At 39.6% G+C, this 21,398-nt stretch overlaps 1 protein-coding gene across 4 annotated transcripts in view; it reads right to left on the bottom strand.

Moving 5' to 3' along the window:
- The window catches only part of cntn3a.1 (contactin 3a, tandem duplicate 1), a 68,025-nt gene that overhangs the window by 29,164 nt on the left and 17,463 nt on the right, over positions 1-21,398 (bottom strand). For 2 of the 4 annotated variants that reach the window (XM_035645607.2, XM_035645608.2), the window contains exons 4-8: positions 19,447-19,622; positions 11,890-11,985; positions 3,344-3,547; positions 2,605-2,707; positions 2,047-2,231 (exon numbers count right to left, since the gene is read on the bottom strand). In XM_035645607.2, the coding sequence (XP_035501500.1) occupies positions 2,047-2,231; positions 2,605-2,707; positions 3,344-3,547; positions 11,890-11,985; positions 19,447-19,622 (764 nt within the window). Of the gene's footprint in view, positions 1-2,046; positions 2,232-2,604; positions 2,708-3,343; positions 3,548-11,320; positions 11,473-11,522; positions 11,659-11,889; positions 11,986-19,446; positions 19,623-21,398 lie in introns of those variants that run through there. The other 2 variants (XM_035645609.2, XM_035645610.2) reach the window with 2 other exon arrangements.

Here is a 21,398-nt window from a genome sequence, read left to right as displayed (position 1 = left end):
ATGAGTGGCACAATCAGTGTCATGTACTTTTAAACATGGGGCAAATACTCATCTACACACAAGCCGAAATATATTCTCTCCTATTACCTGTTCATAACGTCATTTGTCAAACATCAAATTTCGTATGTGAATCTATTAAAATCAGTCATAACGTGAACTATGGAACCCAGAGGGGTTGTTTTGGAGGAACATTGATGATAGTCAATGTTGCTCCTTTCCACAAAAGTTGGCATTACATAACTGTGTGCCAAACAACTCAAAAAGCAAAATAATTAAACCATTGAAACGCAGAAAAATTTGGCAGGTGAAAATTTATGATTATTTTTTTCCTTTTTATATTCTATGTTCGGTAACAGTGCTGCATACATGACCTGTAATCCAGTTAACTTGGTAAAAACAAATAATATTTAAAGTAATATTTAAAAAAAAACAGAAAACATGCTCTCTCGTTCTTTTCTCAAAAATAAATGGCATAATTAAAATATTTGGAAACAAGTTCAAAATGCATCTTTCTACAGCGATGTAACAGGCATGACCCTTTTTTCACAAGTTCAGCCGCCCTGCATCATGAACGAGGATAGGGTGAGCAACTTATAAAAAAAGGATCAAAGTTGAATTTTAGAGAAATAAAGGTCAGCATGATAGCATCAGCAAACATTAATCCTACTAATTCATCCTCCCATGCAACAAGGACTGTTGCTGTACAGAAACAAATACTACACGACACCCTGTAAGCAATATTACAAACGAGAACATCGGAGATAACACAATGGAAACAAAAGCACATTGCAAAGCAGTTTCTATGCAAAGTCAATCTGATCGTGTGCGGGCCCATTCAAATGCAGCCAACTGATAAACCATGATCTGATTTTTTTTATAATCCCCTGCAACTGCAGAAGGACAATTAAGTGGGAAATCGAAAGAGAAGTCACCCCTTATTGTCCGCGTGCCTGCATCGGTTGGGTGTTGCAAACACCACATCCCAATATTGATTCTCCTATTCTTCTATATAGTTGATGGATGTCCCGCAAACGCCTGTCTATGGGAGCTTAAAATTAGATTACAGATTTTTATCACCTGGCGGCCGGCCAGTGGGTGAGCCTTTGTGATAAGACAAGACGTAAATCTTACAAGGGGAAACATGGCTTCCACACAGCTACAGTAGAGCCGATGTGTTGCCATGTGACATGGTACCGAGACACTGCTGAAAGTTGAAGTTGTTGGAACGTTGTGACCTTATTTACAAAATGACCGTGACACGATCATTTAATTTCCCCGAGTATTCAGACCTTTAACTAATCAAGACAGAGGCTCTGTGCGGCTCTATGAACAGGCATTCCTCTTTAAAGTGAAGATCGTTTAATCCCCAGTCCACCTACAGGTACTGTGAGCATTCATCTTTACCCACAGGTGCTGAAACCCCCCCCCACCCCCCCCATATTATCATATCAAAGGCATCCCCCTTCACAGGAAAGAAAAATCTGGATTTGATGATTTCAGTCAAGCACATCCCTACAGGGCCTTGTGGGCAGACATCATCAATGCATAAACTGCAAAATAATGGCGAGAGAAACCATAAAAAATCCTTCATCAAGGGCCATTAAAAGCTTTCTCAGAATATGGGCCATAAGTCCAGTGTTGGTGACGGAAAAATCACCTCTCCTTGAAAGGTGGTGTAAATCTGTGTGCACTACGGCCCCTGTTGGCCGCTGGCACAAAACCATAGCTTGTCAGAAATGAACTACTGTTAATAGCCTAATTTACAACCACATTCCACTATATGATGCAGTTATATATGAGTCCTAATAAAAGCTACAGATTGCATGACAACAAATAAAACTTTTTGTTAGTCTCACACCAAAGCTAACCTTTGATTCTGCAAGATTTTCAATCAGGCTAAGTCGAAGTGAACCTTTGAGGCTATGAATCAATGGGTAGACGATTCGGTGGAGGTCTATAAATGTACAAGTTGTTAGGAGGCTGACATGAAGTGTGAAATAAGGTAGGTTTTTAGATCAAAGTCAGCGAAACCATCCTCCTACTCACCGTAGAAAGACAGCTTTCCTTTCACCGAGTTTCTTCCTCTGCTGTTTTCAGCTACACATTCATATATCCCCGCATCCTCCTGCTGGAAGTAAGGGATCTCTAAAGCACCGCTGGCTTTATTAATGTCCACCTTCCTGCCAAAAGAGGCTCCGTCCACTCTTCTCCAGCTGATGGTTGGCACTGGGCTAAAGGTATGACAATATAAGACACACACACACACAAACACAGTAAGGCTGTGAAATGAAAAATACCCCTGAAGACTATTCATCTAGAGTTTAATCTTAATTGAAGTCAGTATACGATACTAGTGAATATTGAAAAGATTGATCAAGGATGTCAATGTTAAATTCATCTGAAACCTGTGAATGTTTCCTCTCTGTATATTCTGTGTACAAAACAAGGATCATTAAAATGTGAAATCTGCCGCTCTCTCAGAATCACTTCACAAGGGTCTCCACGCATCGCCATGCAGCTCAGATTGGCACGGTAAACAAATACTTGCATAGTTATGACTGCGGTGTTATAATAATAATAATAATAATACACAGTGGGACATACTTTCCAAGTGCAAAGCATTCCAGTTTCACAGTTGAGCTCTTAGCAACAGGGACGACTTCTGGGAACTGAACTTCGATCTTTGGCTCGTATTCACCCATCACACCTGGAGCAAAGAGAGACAGAATTGATGCTTCGTGAGTCTGAAGGGAATTCTTTCGGTTTAAGGCCTGAAAAGGTCAAAAATCAACAGTAAGTTTGGTTTGGTTTTCGAGAGGGTTCATCGTGGGAGGGTCTGCCTGTGACTTTTCTGACCACTGTTGGTCTTGTGGTTTTATATTGGTGGTCTACTTGGCGTCAAACATCTACCGAACTTAATTACAAACAAACCTCATTTCAACATGAAAAGAAAAAAAAGTCAGCCAGTAAGCCAGATAAAAAGTCAACTTCAAAGAAGAAAACTTTCATAATATGATCAGTCAGAACCAAGAGACTCACCACTCTGCTCGGCATACTGAGCAGCACAAAGCATGCAGCCAACTCATCAACACAGAGCAGCGTGAATGTTGGAGAGACGATCTTAGTGCAGACATAACTATACAGTGAACATGCTCACAGGGAGACAGTAAACAATTTCCATTTGAAAGACGGGTCACAGACATATATGAGGATGATTCAAATTCAAGGTTAGCCAGCAGGAACGTTTACCCTTTAAAACTAGTTATCATGGCAAAACAAATCACCATGCTGCTACAGTTTTGTGATCTCCGGTTAGTTCAGTAAAGGGTTATTTTTTTCATACCGTCCACCCGCAGCACTAAGGGAGTGGGTGGCCCCTGCACACTGCTTTTGGTGACTGTGTTGGTGACAACACAAGTGTAGTTGCCCACATCGGAAGGCTCCACTTTGGCGATGTAGAGGTTGCCGGTCTTCTGGGACACAAAGCGCCGCGTGTCCTGGATGATGAACGACGGGTACTCGTTGAAAATCCATGTGAAGGTAAGCTCTGTGAACAGCCAGGGAAAATGGACGTGAGACATGTGGCATGCACGTCAAAAACACAAACTGTATGTATACATCATCTGCACTCGTGTCCGGATAAAGTGGGCCTCATAGGCAGCCTCATCACTGCAGGTTGAGTGGACGCTTTCTGGGATAAAACAATTAGTCGACTGGACTGGTTGGCTTGATTAAAAACACAATTCATAATTGGAAAAACAATCACTCCGACTCCCTCTTGGATAGATGTCCTTAATAATGTAATAAAGTTTAAAACTGTGTGATCTATGAATGACAGCCCTGTGTTAAGACAGTGGAGAAGTTGCTGTTGCCTTAGATACCACTGAGACAGGAAATACAAATATAGGAAGTTTAGTTTGAGTTGAAAATCTGGGAATTTGAAAGTATATCAGACACCAAAACACTGCACAGTGGTTTATTATACCGTGTGATGTGTTTTTAAAAGAGGGAAAAGACTAATCAGCGTTCACATTAGAAAGTAATCTTCCAGGAATGTGTGCTTGCAGGTATCTCATTGGCCACCAAAGAACTTTACCGGATTAGGTTGTGCTGCCATTCTGGAAAGAAATGAGCCAAGTTCTCTTTTTGTTGTTGTTGTTGTTGTTGTTGTTGTTGTTGTTTACAAGTGTGTAATTGTATTACCACCATCAAATTATGAGTCTCCTGTCTTATTTCATCTCATATTATCCACCTTCTTCTTTCCTACCTTTTTCTTGGGATTTATGAATAAATAGGAACTTATTAAAAACAGTGACAGTGGTGGTAAATAAAAAAAAAGACAGCAACAAACATCTCCCTTTGTGACTGTCATGTAGCCACAAAGGGCCTTAAATCAACACTGACGCTGCAGCTCCTGGATAAAAAAAGTATAATGCCCAATAAAATCAATGTATTGCAGATCATATTATTCAGTAAGGTACCACCTAGTCCTAGTCTACTATTCATCATCCACGATAACAAGTTTCTGTGAAAGACTCCCTGTACTGTCAACCAACTGGAGTAAAGTCAGAGAAGCTTTGCACTTGCAATCAGCAACATTATAAAAAAAGAATGACGATGTTTTGACATGTTGACACGGGGATAGATTGCTCGGGACCATATTGCATCCCTGTCCCAAAGGCAATCTCGGTAAAAACTTGTCTAAGCGATGACTCTGCACTGCAGTACAGGGAATAATTGAGACGTGAGTTGAACATTCATCCACTGACTCAGTATTCTTCACTTCTACACTTTAGGGGACAAGGGCATGTGTGGGCTTAGACATATTACTGCAAACCTTGCAAATTATGACGTGACATAGAATCCTGAGAGTGAGTGGAAGTGGGAATGTGCATGTGAGTATGCGCCTTTTTACCAAGTAGTGCGGTGTTGTTATTTTTTAGGTGGACTGGACCTGTAGAGGACAAACTGACCTCGTGATCATCCCACGAACGCAACATGAAAGTGAAGCCTGGACCACACAGTGTTTAATCCCACCTGTCTCTTTGTTTCTTGCCAACGATGCCCATGTTTGCTGCGTTCCAATGTGTCACACTTTAAATTAGATAATACATATGTGAACCGTATTATATATGAATGTTCTCGATTGTTTCATACGTCTGCTAGCATTTTGTAATTATTGATAGATTTGCTTTGGCGTGAAAGGAATGGTGTGCCCATTTTGAAAAAGCATATTCACTTCCTTGCCAAGAATTAGATTCGAAAGTCAATGGCACTCAGGTCTCAAGAGTAAATATAGAGATGAGAGAGACACCCGAAGCGATAGACAGGTGACTGACATCTTAGCTTGGAAAAACGAGGACTTGCTCGAGTCCTTCAAAGTTAAAAAAATCTGCCTAATAACGCCTCTAAAGCTCACTAATTACAACGTCTTTGTTTAACACATAAAATACAAGTCAAATATTTTTGATACATGTTTAACACATTTAATCCAAACAAAAAAAAGGGAAAACTACAATTCCATTTAATGAGGGTTTGGCGCAGGACTATTTCACTATTTGACATCATGGGGTCTTGAAATCACCTTCTAAAAATTGGAGGTTCTGGTAGGTTTTTTTTTTACCTTTGTTCAAAACCAGTCTTGGTGTTTCCCCGTTTACAGTCTTTATGCTAAGCTAAACTGGTTGTTGCTATATATTTATATATCTTTTATATATCTGCTTGATCCATTCGACCCACACAGGGAACAGCAGTAATGTCCTCCTCTCCACTAAATAATACATTGCAGCTCTCATCCTGACAAGGTTATTTATGCTTACTGTCTGTTTTTTTCAAACAATACGAAAGCTACAGGGCACAATGGACTGGGACAGCAGCAAATAAGAGGTAACCAATTGGTTACTTAAAGATTCACAGCGAGAAACAGGAAACAGGAAATAGGAAGTGGAAAGCACCATCGGTTGCACTGGATTGTTGGACTTGAGAGCCTTCTGTAGATGGCAAGTAATGGACTAATGCAATAATGAGTGACAGTGAGTGGCAGATTTCCATTGTGGTTCCATTTAGCCCTTGTATAATGAACAGGCAGCATCAATTCCCCCATTAATGATCTGAGAGGGGGAATGAGAAATGAAACATGACAGGCCAAGGACATACTGAACCCAGAGTGGGCTTTTTGCACAAGTGCGCATTGAAAGGAAGAAAAGTATATAAACAAATTGTGTCAAAGTTTGCACTCGCAAGCCTGTTCCCTGGACAGCAACAGCCATTAACCGGCGCGACCTATCTGCATTCACAGCACACAACAACAAGTTCACTCAGTGAAATAGCTGAGGTCACGCACATGAGAAAAATCCCTGTAAGCAATGTGTGTTGTTACTAGCCCGGCGAGCAGCCTCTGTTTTGGGGTAGATGCGCTGCATAGAGAGGGAACAAGTGATTTCAGCCTTGAGTAAATCTAAAAGGCCAGTTTCCATTAGCGAAAGGAGGTCAGGATGCACGAGGCCTCGGATAAACCAGCGTCATTCAGACGCTCTCAAAGCAAAAGACGACACGTGCCGACATCTAATGCAAAATACAGGACAGCACAGTGAGAGCACACTGCTGGAACTCGCCGCGGATAATTGACAATGTTTTGGTCATTCTTTCTGTGCAAATTCAAACTGCCTTACAGTTTTAGGGCATCTCTTCTGCACCAAACTACTTCCTGCAGCTGTCTTGAGGGTTCTGAGGCATCGTTAAAATGAAATAATGGCTTCCTGAATCATGCATGGGATATTGAAATCCTTTAAAGGGGAGATGAGGCAGATCCTTGTCTGAGGCTGCATTGTGCTGAGCATGAATTGTGTCCTGTCACCCTTTATAGGAGCACGTTTCTCAATTTTCCAATGCTGTGAGAGTCTATTTAAATGCTCGTCAGGGTTTTCTTTATTTCGAATGTGCAAGAATACAGCCATAGAGCTGTAAATATAGCAGCGCAAACCATTATTTGTCTAAGCATATACATGTATTTGTCACAACCACATGACTCCCATGAATGTATCTCACTATAGCAAAGATCTTTTTTCTATATTTGTGAAAATATTCAGCAATATTTCTCGGCTTCACCGAATACAACTTAAAATCTGACTACATGATTATACATTCACAATGAGCTTTCAATATGTTTTCCTTCAAATAAAGCCTGAGCTTGGTAGAAACTCTAAAAATATCACAACCTACATGAACTTCAAGATATGACGCTCGTTCAGACATTTGTTTCTTTCTTTCTAAAGTGACCATGTAAAGCAGATCCACTCATGTCTGTTCTCACAATGAGAGCGCATTGTGAGTTCATGTATGAACTAATGTGCCTGTGTACCTTTACCACAGCAGTTAGGATCAGGCTATAGCCTTTCAGCAAAGGTGTTAGAAAAATGAATGTGATTCATCCTTAATGTACACCTCAAAAACCTCAACATCTCCGTCAATGGGCATAATGCACGATGACAGCTGACGAAAAAAAACATTGTCAGAAAATGGATCATTAAAAACTCTGTACTCAGGGAGCGGCCATGATCCATCACAACAAGAGGCGACTGAAAGGGATTGTTGGTATAAATAAAAGCAGTCTGTACATTACTGGCCGGCTGGATGAAAGCAGGCTCTGGCTGTGTGTATTTGATGTGAGGAAACAGGGAAGCAAACTGACCCAGTTTGAGTGAATTTGAACAGTATTAGCAATTACTCACCATTCACCCGTACAGCATTACTGTTCTGACAGTTAGAGAGCATTGATAATGCTCATTTGATTTTAAACATCCTTGTCTTAGACGTAGTGTCCGATTTCTTGCATTGTATGCGTTTGTGTGTGTCTGTGTGTGTGTGTGTGTTATTCATTATCATTTTGGAACACTAACAGAGCACAATGTTTCTCTGTCTCTTTAAAAATTATGTACTGTGGAGGATTAATATGAACACACTTTGATATCTACGACAAAGTGGGTGAGACTGCATGTTTATCATGTTCACACTCATGTAAATGCTGCATGCTTGTTGTATTAGCAAGAGCTTCATCTTTAATCTGTAGCATAGCAAACACTTAGTATCCCTGGTTTGTTTATGAGCAGAATTTGTATATTGTTGCAGCTACACAGACAGTTATTGTTCAAGTTCAGGTATTTATTCATTCTACACATGTAACCATACATTATGCTTTAGTGCTGTTGCTGATCAGGCCATTAATGTTCTTGGTTCCTCATATTCAAGCGAATTAGTAATCATTTGGTATTTTTCATCTGTACCTGATATAGATATAAATGACAATCACTTCCCTTTTGTGCATAAACATAAATCTGCACAAATGTTATGAAACCTAAAACAATAATACAATATTTTAATCTAATGCGCACAAGCAATTACTCTAATGACAGTGTGAGTTTATGTGGCTCGGTGGCACTACAAGTAGTGGGATTTTTTTCAAGCTCAATTTAAATAATGAAATAATGATGGGCCTCCAGATTATTATGTAAGTGTTGATGTGGCTATCATTCCTCTTTAAGCGCAGGTAGAGGCTTTGTATCCGACTGGATGAGACAGATATGGGCCAGTTGCAGTGTAAGAGTTTGGCTTGCTGACAACCACCACTCCGGGACTATAATCCCAAATGATCAGTGTCACGTCAGAGGGCAGTCCAAATTGAGTCTGGAGCCCAAATGAGAAGAAATAAGTTTTGGTAACAATTGACAAGACAAGATGAACATGTATTATGGAAATAAATCTATCAACAGTTCCCTAAAGCCCAGCAGAACATCAAGAGCAAGATATTTGCAATGATTTTTGAAACACACATTAACATTTGTGAATTTGATTTAGTCAAATATGCAAGATCATAGTCACAACAAAGCTGCTGGAATTCTCAAACAAGGTCCAACATCAGAGGCTGGGGGATGTGTTGTGAAAATTAGTTTAGAAAGAGAGAGGTTACATTTGTATCCCTAATTAAAATGAAAGTGTCCTCAAGTCCCCTTATTGCGGGAGAGTTAAGCAAGAACAGAGGACAAAGAGTGTTCAAACTCTAACCATCTGTTAGTTCAAACATATAACAACACATTTCATAATCCACACACACACACACACACACACACACACACACACACACACACACACACACACACACACACACACACACACACACACACCCTTGCTTAGCCTTGCTCAACTTTTTGTTTTTTGTTTTTTTGTTAAACAACTGCACTGAGGAAAAATGTATATTTAGCAAATATGACAATCATGACGGAAGTTGTCTGTTTGGCAACCTATCCAAAAAATACAAAGATTGTTCCCACACAAATTAAAATTAACAAATGAATTACTTCCTCTCAATTGAACGTATAACTAACTAGCCACCGACTGTATCAATAATGCTGCAACGCCAATACGCTGTATTTGATAAAATATACACCACATAGTCATAGGATAGTTTGAATGACCTACACTGACTTCAGCATTCATTAAACATCTAAAAACTACAGATTATTTCCTTGACTCAAAGGTGATTTAAAGGTAACTCATTAGACTACATCAATATATTCCCATGGGAATAAATCATGGTTGTTTACTGTGCGTCTCCTCCTCTTATCTGACAGGCTCACAAATATCTGTAGCCCATTTGTATGCCGTGTGTAAACCACCTGCAAGAATTCGGCACATATAATCTATCCAAAGAGAAGTCGGTCAATGTCAACTCATTTCTGTGCCCATCACTAAAAAGATGGCAAACCCAAAGGGCTTTCCAGGGAACCCGACGCGCCTTGTAAAGGAAGCCATCTTCCTCTTCCAAATTGTAAACATTAGCCTCTTGAATAAAGGATTGCCTATTAACAGCTAATTCATCATGCTTCTATAGGAAGAAACTAGACAGGATTGTTCCATCTGGTAGATAATCGAGACTAAACTGGTGCTGGTTTCCTGTGAATAAGGAAGAAACCATTGAATTTAGTTTTCAAAATATTTCTGGACACTCGTCGCGACACTACGGCCCAACAATCCGGACAACGCAGCTCTTTGTGGTTTGAGCTGGTTAGGGTGTGTGCTGGCATTTGGACAACTCGCACCAGTGGATGTGTCTAAAAAAATAAGAATAAATAGCCATTACACTTTGAGTCTGCCAAATGTAAGCATATGGCTCATTGTTCCAGCTTTTCCTTGTCAACACGGGGCGAGACGTCTCATTAAAATATATACAGAACAAAGCACTACAAATTTAAGCCAACTGTTTGCAACAGCAGCAGCTCATTGCAGCAGCTGAACAGCGTGGTTTCACACAGCAGTAATACATGAATTAGTTGACTAACGTTTACCCAAATTGAAAGCAATTTGTGCTCAGTGTGAACATACAGGATAACATCCAGCAGCCAAAGCGAGAACATTTTTCAGTTTGTTAGCAGAATCTCAGTGTCACACTATATACAGTAGATGTTTAACTTCTTCTGTTTTAACACAATCATATAATTATATTGTGTTCATCACAACGGCATGCTATTGTTTCAAGTTTGCCATTATTGAGACCATGGGAAAATGGCAAGAATCATTAAAACAACATTAATATGAAAATCTGTGCCATCATGACATCTTAAATGTATGCAACATTTGCATGTAAAATACTAAAATACTGTATATGTTCGGTACAACTGTCTGGGTTCAACTTATACATTACGTGATATAAAACTCATGTAAATCCAATGCATCTGTAACTAATCTAGCGATTATTTTTTATTCCATCAATCAATAATATGGGCAATGTAATTGAGTAAATTACAAAAAGATATGCTTAAAAAATCATGAAATAATTCCTCCAAAGGATGATGAACGATAATATACTCAACATTTTGCTTATTTACATTATTGATGCAGGAATGCAGCTCATATTGCCGTGAAAAGCAAACTTATGAATTGCTAAAAAAGATATATATATATATATATATATATATATATATATATATATATATATATATATATATGGTTTTGTGCTAAAATACAGTAGCAATTTTTTGACAATGTTAAGCATTTAGCCATTTGCCAGACATCAAATTTCAACTCTGTAGCCTTTACAGTTTTTGAAATAATAGTAATTTGATGCACAACATTTTTTGTTTAATTGCTTTTTGGTTGCAAATTGCATTAAACATTTAGAGAGAGTTATAACAGGTTAAATTGATTTGACAAAGTTAGCCAATCACAGATTCTAATACTTAATATTTCAAATTGAACATGCAGTGTGCCGAGTTGTCCAAACATGGTGTGTACCAAGTCTGGAGAGGCAATTTTGGCGAGTACTTACAGTAAAGATCACTATACTCTTCAAAACTGATCCCTAAAAATCGAGACAGTGTGTTTCACTGGAGAATAACATTCAGCTCTTGCTGGCTTGTAGAGCAAAAAGCCAATCTTCAGACCCCTGCGCAGAAGTTAATAGCACTGGATGCTAACTCCCATGGATAATGTCATGGAAGCAAAGGGCTGATCTGAAGCAAACAAAGCACCTTCAGAGAGAAGCTCCATTACTCAGCCTGGCAGGGACCCAGCCGCAGACAGCCTCTCCACTCTGCATGCCAAAGTTTTCCCTCGCCCCCACTGAAAATTAGGCTCACAGGCCAGAGTGTCCCGAAGTAAAAATGACTCACTCCACTGATCTCAACAACACAAACAAACAGCCAGGAGATCTGAGGGGGGAGGGCACAAACACCACTTCCACTTTATCCCGAGAAACAGACCAGATGAGGAATCAGACAAGTCAAACCACACAATGTCCACATTTTTGTGTCAAACCACTAATGACTCTTCACTGATACTGATTATGGCAGGGATTAAAATATATATACATATTCATATGAGGGGGAAAAAACTTACCTCCAGAGTATGGTGGCGGGCCACACAGTAAGACCACTCCTTGACCTTCGCGAACCCTCACTGGACTTCTTCTCTGCGTCTTGAAGTTCTCCAAGTCTGTTTTACCACAACACAAAAGCAATCAAGGAGAAATAATCAAGTCATTCTAGAGCCATAAGCACACAGGAGGTCAACAGGAAATGCCTAGCTGTTTACAGAGGGGAAAATGTGCCACAAATCAAATCTGTGGTTTCCTTAATACTTTCATATTTGGTACTGACCAGAGTTTCACAGTGATAGACGATGCAGAACTTTTTGCATATTTTCATGAAACACCATGTGTGCATAAATGCAGACACGGTGCTACAAAGTCTCCAACATTTCTGACTGGAGCAGAAAAGCAATTCCTCAAGTATAAGTCACACATGAGTGGATTTAATTGGAACTGCACATTGTTATCACTTTCTGTGTTTCATCCACTGCACACGGACCAGCAACAATTAAACGACTAAGACTGAAACATAATTTGTATGGGGACCGATTACTTGTTGACAACCTGGCGAGAGAAAGCAAATAGAGACAGCAATCCTTGAACACTTCGCCTTTCTCCTCGCCTGCTGTGGCTGTTGGAGATATCGCAGGCACGGCAGCCAGATATGCGTCTGCCATATAATGACATAATCAAGACTGAATGCAAAGTGACAGATCCTGTGTACGAGCACAGTGGGATGACCGTCTGCATAATAAATAAAGTACATGATCTGTGCAGACCTTGTCAGAAATGGAAAACTGCATCCAGCAGAGCAGTATTACATCATCACAACTGAATACAGCTTTTCTTCGTCTTTGGTTCACGTGTAGCTCCTATATGATTTCCCAAATTAATTAGTAGATCTCATATTTGGTGCAGACAGATTGAGTGGATGCTTCAGTGGCCAATACTTAATCTATGGATGATCCATGGGAAACGTAAAATAACATACAGCCTCTCTGTGCATGAACAGAATTGGCACAGTCAGGCTCCCTCTGCACCAGCAAGACGTCTATAAATCCCTCCACCCCAAAGTAAATGTGAGGAATCTATTAATTTACGATTATCTCTTTTTGTTAATTGTGTATGCCAACATAACATCACGTAACAACACATCTCATTGCTGTTAATCACAGTATAGATTAAAAAAACAACAAAAGAAATGTTGGTAATTTGTTTGAATGTGCTCGCCTTCCAAGATAAATTTCAAATCAAGGCTTTGGCACTGCCTCAATAACCAATATGTGGTAAAAGCCATAGCTCACAGTTATAAATAGACGAGCATGGGCAACCTGGAGAGGCAGGGATAGAACAATGTTTCTCCTGGCTCATCCAAAGTTTAATCTTATTCTATTTGCTTTATTTAATGATTTACCAACAGATTTTTTTTAAAAAGGACAGACAGACATTTGAGCTCCGTCACTAGGACAGCTTAAATTACAGTTTGAAAAATGTTTTCCTTGCTTCATTTTCTTTCACCATCCTCAACACGGCATATTGAGGTTGAGGCTTAGTGAGAAGGATAACCAGTTATTTGATGACATATTACACAGCTGCTCTGCCAGTCGTCAACCTGCTGAGTCAAACATTAAAATCCCTGTACCTGCAGTAGCAAGGATTTTGAACGGTTTGATCGTGTGGTTTTGTTAATATTCTACACACTGTTGTCGTCCCAATGCTCTTCAGAAATAATACACAATCTACGGTGGGCTGACCACGGTGGTTTTTAAGGCTTGCTGAGGAAAACAGTTGGCCCAATGTTTGTAGACGGAATAAACCTTATATATCGTGTTTAAAGCTACAGTGTGTAATATTTAGAAGAACTTATTCTAAGTAATTGAATATATTGTCCATAACTATGTGCTCATATAGGAAACCTGCAACAAAGAACCAATGTTTTTTCGTCAACTTTGAATGAGTTAAATATAGTTACATGAGGTGGACCCGACCTACGTGTAAGGCGCCATGTTTGCTACGTCGTGTTGAAAACGGTCCAGAATAAGCACATTCACGTTGAATTTTCAGCGCTGCCCAAAACGGATTTAGCGGTGCGCCAACATAAAGTGTCCCCTGTCGGGTTCTCAGTTGGTTGGGGTTTGCAACTTTACCACCAGATACCGCCAGAAAATGACAGGAATTACACTCTGGGGCTTTAAGAAAACGTATCTGAAATTTATATTTGACTTTAAAAGGGGAAAGCGTGACTTTGCTTTTTTACTAAAGGTTTGACCTATTTTTTTTAATCCTAACATTTAGTGATTTCATATACTTTTGATACAGTAATATTATATCAAAAAATAATAATAGATGTTTGGTTTTTTTACATTTTTTTTAAGAATCAATTGACCTGGACTGTATATGTAAATACAAGTTATGTCTTTTGTCAGCATGAACTAGAAACAACAACATTGACAAAACATTTCCATGGTTTGGATGGAAAAGGTTCCGGAATGCAAAACACTTTCCTGTTACATGTGCATTAGTGTTTCAGAATTGTTTTGAATTCATCTAAACTGAATATAACATTTCAGTCATTTAATTAACTTTTTTGAACCAGCTGAACCAGATTATCTGCTTTGAATTGCTGTGGAACAATTCTTCCCATCCACCTGTACCATTAAGATTAGCGTCTTACATCAGGCATCTGTCCCAGACAAGCATTAATGGCTGCTGTAGGGTGGTGTTGGAAAAGGGATATATCAAATCCAATATTTGATACATTTTCATATGATTCAGAAACATATGGCCAGACATTGTTTCCAAATTGGGTGATGTTGTCCCCATATAACCCGCCCTGACAGCAGGGACTATAAACTACCTGCAGAATCAGATTGAACTCTTTTCTGACAAACCAAGCTCACAGTGAAAAAAGAAAATCAGAGCAGCTCATCTCACGCTGAGAGTGAAGCTCCCCTGATTAATATTCCTTCAGAGTATGGTGGGGTGTAAATGAGCTAGACACACTAAAAGCCAACAATGCCTGACAACCCAAGCTGTTCTGCACCCTGTGGATCATCTTATCAAGCCTATCTGGAATCTGCACCTTCTCCATGGCCGGGTTCAGGCTATTTTGAGTGTTTTCAGATCCATGAAATTGGATGTGAATTTGCATCTATTTGGGCTTTGCCTCTCCAATGTGACCCATTGTGGTGAATGAGAGGCGATTGCAGAGTAGGACAAATTGAAGCCATTCTGTGAGCTCGAGGACAATTTGTGATGTGGTCACATTTGTCACCTAACCATTGCACAAAAGGAATAAAGACCTCAAACTTTCTTTATTTGAAGTTCTCTGGCTAAGTTTCATTTGACTCCATTAAGCGCCAGGTAATTCTGTATCTCTGACATAAGATGAACAGTTGCAACAGGTTTGGATATCATATTTTCTTATAAACTATGAACCTTCAGGCTTTTATCCTGAAACAAATTGTGATGAACATATGATAAATGATGTCTCCATCACTACCGTCAATCCTACATAGTCTAAACTATGGGAACTATGGAAATAAATGGGAAGAGCGGTGGAATCAATTTTAATGGGACATTTATCTTCACCCACTAATGCCATCATTCAAAAAAACCCTTTGTCACCACAGGGTTAATGTTAGTAAACTCCTTGATTGTTTTTTTTGTTTTTTTATATATATATATATATCATATATACCTTTTATCTTTTAATGCAGCTGTTTTTTTGGGGGGGGAGAATTGTGTTAATATGTTGTTCCCATGCACTAGTTAAAGTGCTACTATCATTACACACACACACACACACGCTAGAAATACACTGTATCTATGGTAAGTCACATCAAAATCTCAGAAGCTTCATGAATGTTTTTGGAAATGGTTAGTGACAGAGTAGATGTTCTGCTGAAGAATGTTGTTACAATGCTGGGAGAGTTGTGACTTACAGTCAGCAATTTTCCTATGATTTTCCACTTATGTCAACATTCTTACCATGTAATAACTGCAATGAACATTACTGATGATGATTGAAAAAAAGTTATCTCCTCTCCTCTTTGTCCTTATCGTCTTACCCTCTCCTCGGCTTTGTATTCAGAGAAGCGTGACGCAGTGAACCCCTAAGTGGGGGACACGTGACATTTGAGGTGTGATCAACATCAAAGGGGCCTAATTCTCAAAGAGCCCCAAATGGTGCTTTTTCCTGACAATTACAACACTGTTGTGAAGTGCAGCATTCAGAAATGCCCACTGCCGGAAAGATGATTTGTAACCGAGATTGAGCACTAGGCATCACGGTGCTGATGAGAAATGTTATTGTCCCTTCCTCGGATGCGTTCCAGCTGAAAACAGACTTAATTTCCACCTGAGGCAGAACAGCAATGACTAAAGAGTACAAAGCAAATGGAACTGATAGAAAAAGACGAAAAAAAGAAGAGACAGAAATCTAGCAAAGTAATTATACAGATAAGGCAGTTAGGTTAGACCGGAGCCAGTAATAAAAAAATACAAATGAGGTGCAATTACAGGACAGAATTTGATAGGAGGAATCATGAGCACCAAGATACAAGGGAGTCGCATCCTGCATTTCTTTCATAAATACAGCAATTTCACAGTTCATTAAACACGGTGTTACCCTTGTGGCTCTATAAGCAGCACGGCATCTCAGCTGTAGCATGTTTCTTCTCCAGGATCAGGCATCCAATACACTTTGCTTATATCGCCGGCCTTGCAATCTGTTTTATAATGTTGCATCTCGCAGCGGTGAAAATCCTTTCACTTACAGCGAAAAAATATCCCTGGGAGATTAGGAAACTCAATCTGGCTTGATAACCAACTAGATTATTCCTTGCAGCAGTCCCAGCGGGCGAGCAGAACCTTTTAAACACTTAAGTCTGTATTGTCAACAGGATCAAGAACCTTTATACTTTTAAGAGGTTTAATCCCCCACCAGATGGTTCAAGAAACTGTTATATCATCTGTCTTTCAGAGGATTAAAATGTAGGCTATATTAACTTTTATATATGCACTGCATCATCATTAGTCTGGTGGACATCATCAGTCGGCACAGGACTAAGACACTGATCTTCAGTCCTTCTTCAGCATGAACTTTCATGAATAAATCACCAAATATAGCCATTAAACTGTGAAAGAGGGTACTTAATAATGACATTTGTGTCATAACAGTTCTGTATTTGTTGTCAGCAGTGGTGACTAAAATCATTGGTTTTGGGCTTTAAAATCAATTCAAGTTCATTTTAAAGCACATTTAAAAACAAAAGACATTGACCAACATTGCTGTCAAGCTAAAATAGGGGGGATAAAAAACGAAAATATCGAGTTAAAGAGAGCCATTAAAGACCAAGCCCAGGTTTTTTGCTGAGGATTTACAATAAGGCAGCAAAGAGCCCCGGGTGTTACTAAAAATAACATGGGGTCGGAGGACCCAAACAACACAACTTCTGTTCTCTTTTAATTCAGATTCAGAAAGTTTAGCTCCATCCAAGTTCGTCTAGTCAGTCGGTTGGGGGTCGCAGCTTGACGCTTAAATGGCAGATATATTTGTGTATCATCTGCATAGCAATGGTACATGATACCATATATTTTTTATATGGAGCCCAAAGGGGGCATGTTTAAAGTAAATAGGACTGGGCCAAGAATGGACCCATGGCGGACCGCACATGTGAGGGGGGTTGAGGAAGATGACTCCCTCAATGTAACCCAGAAACTCCTGCCAGTTAGATATATACCATTTGAACTTTTCTTCCAGACTTCATTTGACATTATTGTAGACCCTTGTGTTCTCTTAATTAATGGCCTTTGACTTGGTTTTTGTCTCATAGAGTTATTACAAGACTGAGAGAGGTGTAAGCCCCTTGCTGTCAAATTGAGCCACTCTGAGCCTGTTACAAATTACACAATACCGACTCATAACAGGCTGCTCCTCCGAAGAATTATTCCCCTTGACCTGAGACCTGCTCAATCACACAGCACACTTAATTAAGTTAAACCAAGTGCAATAAAATAAGACGTATGAAACATCAGCACACCGATGCTTGTTTTTCATTCGTTGACAGAAGCCGGAGGTTCCAGGTCAGGCGATGGATAAAACCAATCACAGTGGCATACAGTTACGGTCAGGACTGGAAAAATAATTGGAAATGTGAATATGATCAACAGCCTGCTCGCAACCCAGGACACCAATTTGCCGAATATGCTGAAGATTTAATGGCGCTTTGTGACTTAGACGCACCAAACAGTGGCAGGATAGATACCTCTCTCCCCGGCCAAGGATCATCTCTGCGTCTGCTACGGCAGAGAAACAGACATCAGAATTCAATCTAGCTGCACCATCTGTTCAAAGATACAAGGGCTGTCATTTGATATGGGCTGCCCATCAAGAGTGGAGGCCTCAAGTTCACCTTGCCGTCAGAGATGCCTTCGACTCTGGTCTTATAAAATTTGATGAATGAAGGCTGTAAAGCATCAACTATACAGGGGTCTGTCAAGGCCCACCACACAATAACGCAGTCTTCATCACAAAGATGTGAGAAGTTTAGGAGCAGCAGGCGGGAAAAACACCGGCAGTGGAGCTTTAATCAGGTTTAAAATGAAAAAAAAACGAAGCCATAATATGACTGGATATGATAATGTGACTAACTTGTTTCCTCATTAATAACCCTAACCGCATCAGCCTACTGTAAGAGTCTCTGGTCGCTGGTAGTTTTTTTGTTGGTGAAGATCTGACAACAAACAATTTCCAGAGAATCCTACTGGGTCATTATACTTTCAGAGAACCAAAACGTTTGATGCTTAATTAAACTTTTACTTTCTGAAGCAAACAAAAACTGAGCTGAACTCAAAAGATCTGAACTTGAATTGAGGTGAACTACAGTAAACTTAACTAAGGTAAAATAATAAAAATGTTGAAACAAACAAATTGTTTAAGACACCGAAAAAAATAGAGCTATATCAAATTTAAAGGCTATATTTATATTAAAATTCTGAAATTATTCGGAAATAATATGCAGTGTACTGAAGTTTGCAGAAAAGATTTCACCTAACACACCTTCAACATGCCATACTCTCCATGAACAGATTAAAAAGCAAATCAAAATCAATGCAGCTGAACCTTTTTTTAATTGCACATTGTAATGCACACACTTCTCCTTTGTCAATTCCTGGAACTATTACCCACAATGCAACATGACTGATTCGATCAGAGGTTCTGGTGTGTTATGCATGTCACAGTCAATGTTGTCTAAAGTAGGGCTGGGCAATAAAATGATTGAACAGTAGTTATTGCAATGTACTTGTCTTGAATATCAAAAGTTCACAATATACAGGAGTATATGATTGTAATGCTCATGCATTTTGCAACTACTGTGAGAGATATAACATCATTTTTTTTGGAATATTCTACCTCAGATTAGTGAAATTTTACATTTAGCAAAAGTTTCTCCTTTTCCCCATAAAGTATTAAAAATCCCAATTATCTGTCTTTCTCCACTCAGAAGCAAATCTCAGTTGTTATATTTGAGGAATTGTTTCAATATAGACAGATATGAAGATTTCAGTGGCGCTCTACTTACATGCAACGTGCAGACTGGCCTCTCTGCTGACGATGGTTCCAAAAGAGTTTGATGCCAGGCACTGATATACGCCAACATCTTCCTCTTTATTCAGATGGCTGATGTGTAGGTTTCCTCCCATGAGAGAGTAACGTGACCCTGGTCTGGGAAGGATGAAAGTGTCATTTAGCCTCCACCTGCGAATGTAAGCACATGACACAATAATATAGTCACTTCAGATTGTGGATATTAGACAGACAGATGCTGATGCAAAAAACAGCTACATGGCACAGAGTAACATAAAATACAGACTATTCAGTCAAGTGGCCTTAAACTAGTACCAGACCTCCTTCTGACTAAAGCAGGCATGAACAGCGACGACACTCTGATGTTTCCTGCAGCGAAACAGCAAAACTGAGATGAGAGGCCATCAGCAACAGGTCATTTCAAAACACTGCTTATTTCTCGAAAGTCTTACGCACTGATCAAATTCTGAATATTCCTCTCACGTGTCCTTTTTTTCCTTTTCAGTCTGTTTGCCCATCAAAAACACAACCCTCATGAGGGCGGACCTTAAACCAGGAACCAAAATCCTTCCCTCCAATCAAATTGATTATCACGAAGGAGGACAAAGAAACAGCACTGCTCGAACACGTCGCCTACATGCAAAACACAGGATGTGTCTGCTTTCTGATTGAATCTCTTGTCTAGAGTAATACAGCAAGCCAGCGTGTGTGTGTGTGTGTGTGTGTGTGTGTGTGTAAGTGCTGGGTTTGATTTGAGAGGCTTTTCCTTCTTCACTTTGCATAATTACGGCTCATGTTCCAAGACAACTTGTTATACCGATAATATCAGTTCAACCAAAGTCCGCATGTGACCACAACCTCTGAAATACTTACAGGGTTCAGTTTCTATCAACTGTGAACGCTAAAGGGCTTACAACACATAAAGCATCAAACTCATCAGTTCTATTTAGCAGAAAACTTTCTCAGAGTAGTCTTGTCGATGCAATCAATGAAGCTGAAACCGTCTGCATTACACTCAAGGAAAGCAAACTATACTTTCAGTCTCGTACCAAATCACAGTCAAAGGGAAAGAAATGAGAGGAAAATAAGAGCATAAATATGTTTAACGAGAAAAGCGACACTTGCACATGGAGACTCACAAAGAAATAAGATACAGATAGTTTGTATGTTAGCTAATTGATTTTCACGGATCTGTAAGAAAAACCAAGCTTGAGGTTTCTAGTTCACCTGTTTTGCTCCCTCGCCCTTGTGAAAGGTTCAGACAAAGAGAGCAAGAGGCCGGGTCGAAGAAGGAAGGGGTTTGGGGCGACATATGCAGCAGAGTGGTGCTCAACAGCAGATTGGCTGATTGGATTGATTTAGTGATTTGGTGTTGCAGCTGGAACTGTTCCAAGAGCACAAGACAAATCAAGGGGCCTTGGTGACAACTTAAAGTTGGAGCTCTAGGTGGCAGCGGTCGTCAGGCAGCCTTCGTCAAATGAATTTGTCCTCGGTGCCCCCTGAAATAGACCTGCCTACATTCACAGCAGTGAAGAGCCACCAAGCATATGGTGTCCTACTGCTGAACCTTGCAAGGTTCCAAAACCTTTTCAAGACTTGAACAAACCTTTAAGATATATATGTAGTTTCCAGGAGATGACAGCACTGTGATCTGTGCCAACTAACAACTAAACTAACACGTCCATCTGAACATCAGTCCCATCATTAAAAGGGACAAAAGACTGGTGTCATAACAGCTTGTGATAAATCCGAAAATCACTTCCTAATGTGGTATATAAACTGCCACAGTCTGCGGCACTTTCTGTAATTAAAGAGCTTATTAAAGCAAAATGAATTTGATATGGACCTGGGCACACTCGTGGAACTTGAACTCAGAAGGACGAGAAAAAAAAAAAGAAAACGTTCAGATCTGAACTTGTGAGTTTCATTTAAAATATGTAGGACTAT

This window comes from Scophthalmus maximus, chromosome 3, assembly GCF_022379125.1.
Source record: "Scophthalmus maximus strain ysfricsl-2021 chromosome 3, ASM2237912v1, whole genome shotgun sequence".
NCBI classification, from domain to species: domain Eukaryota; kingdom Metazoa; phylum Chordata; class Actinopteri; order Pleuronectiformes; family Scophthalmidae; genus Scophthalmus; species Scophthalmus maximus.
The sequence above is the reverse complement of the archived record's forward strand: the minus strand, read 5'-3'. Positions and strand labels throughout refer to the sequence as shown.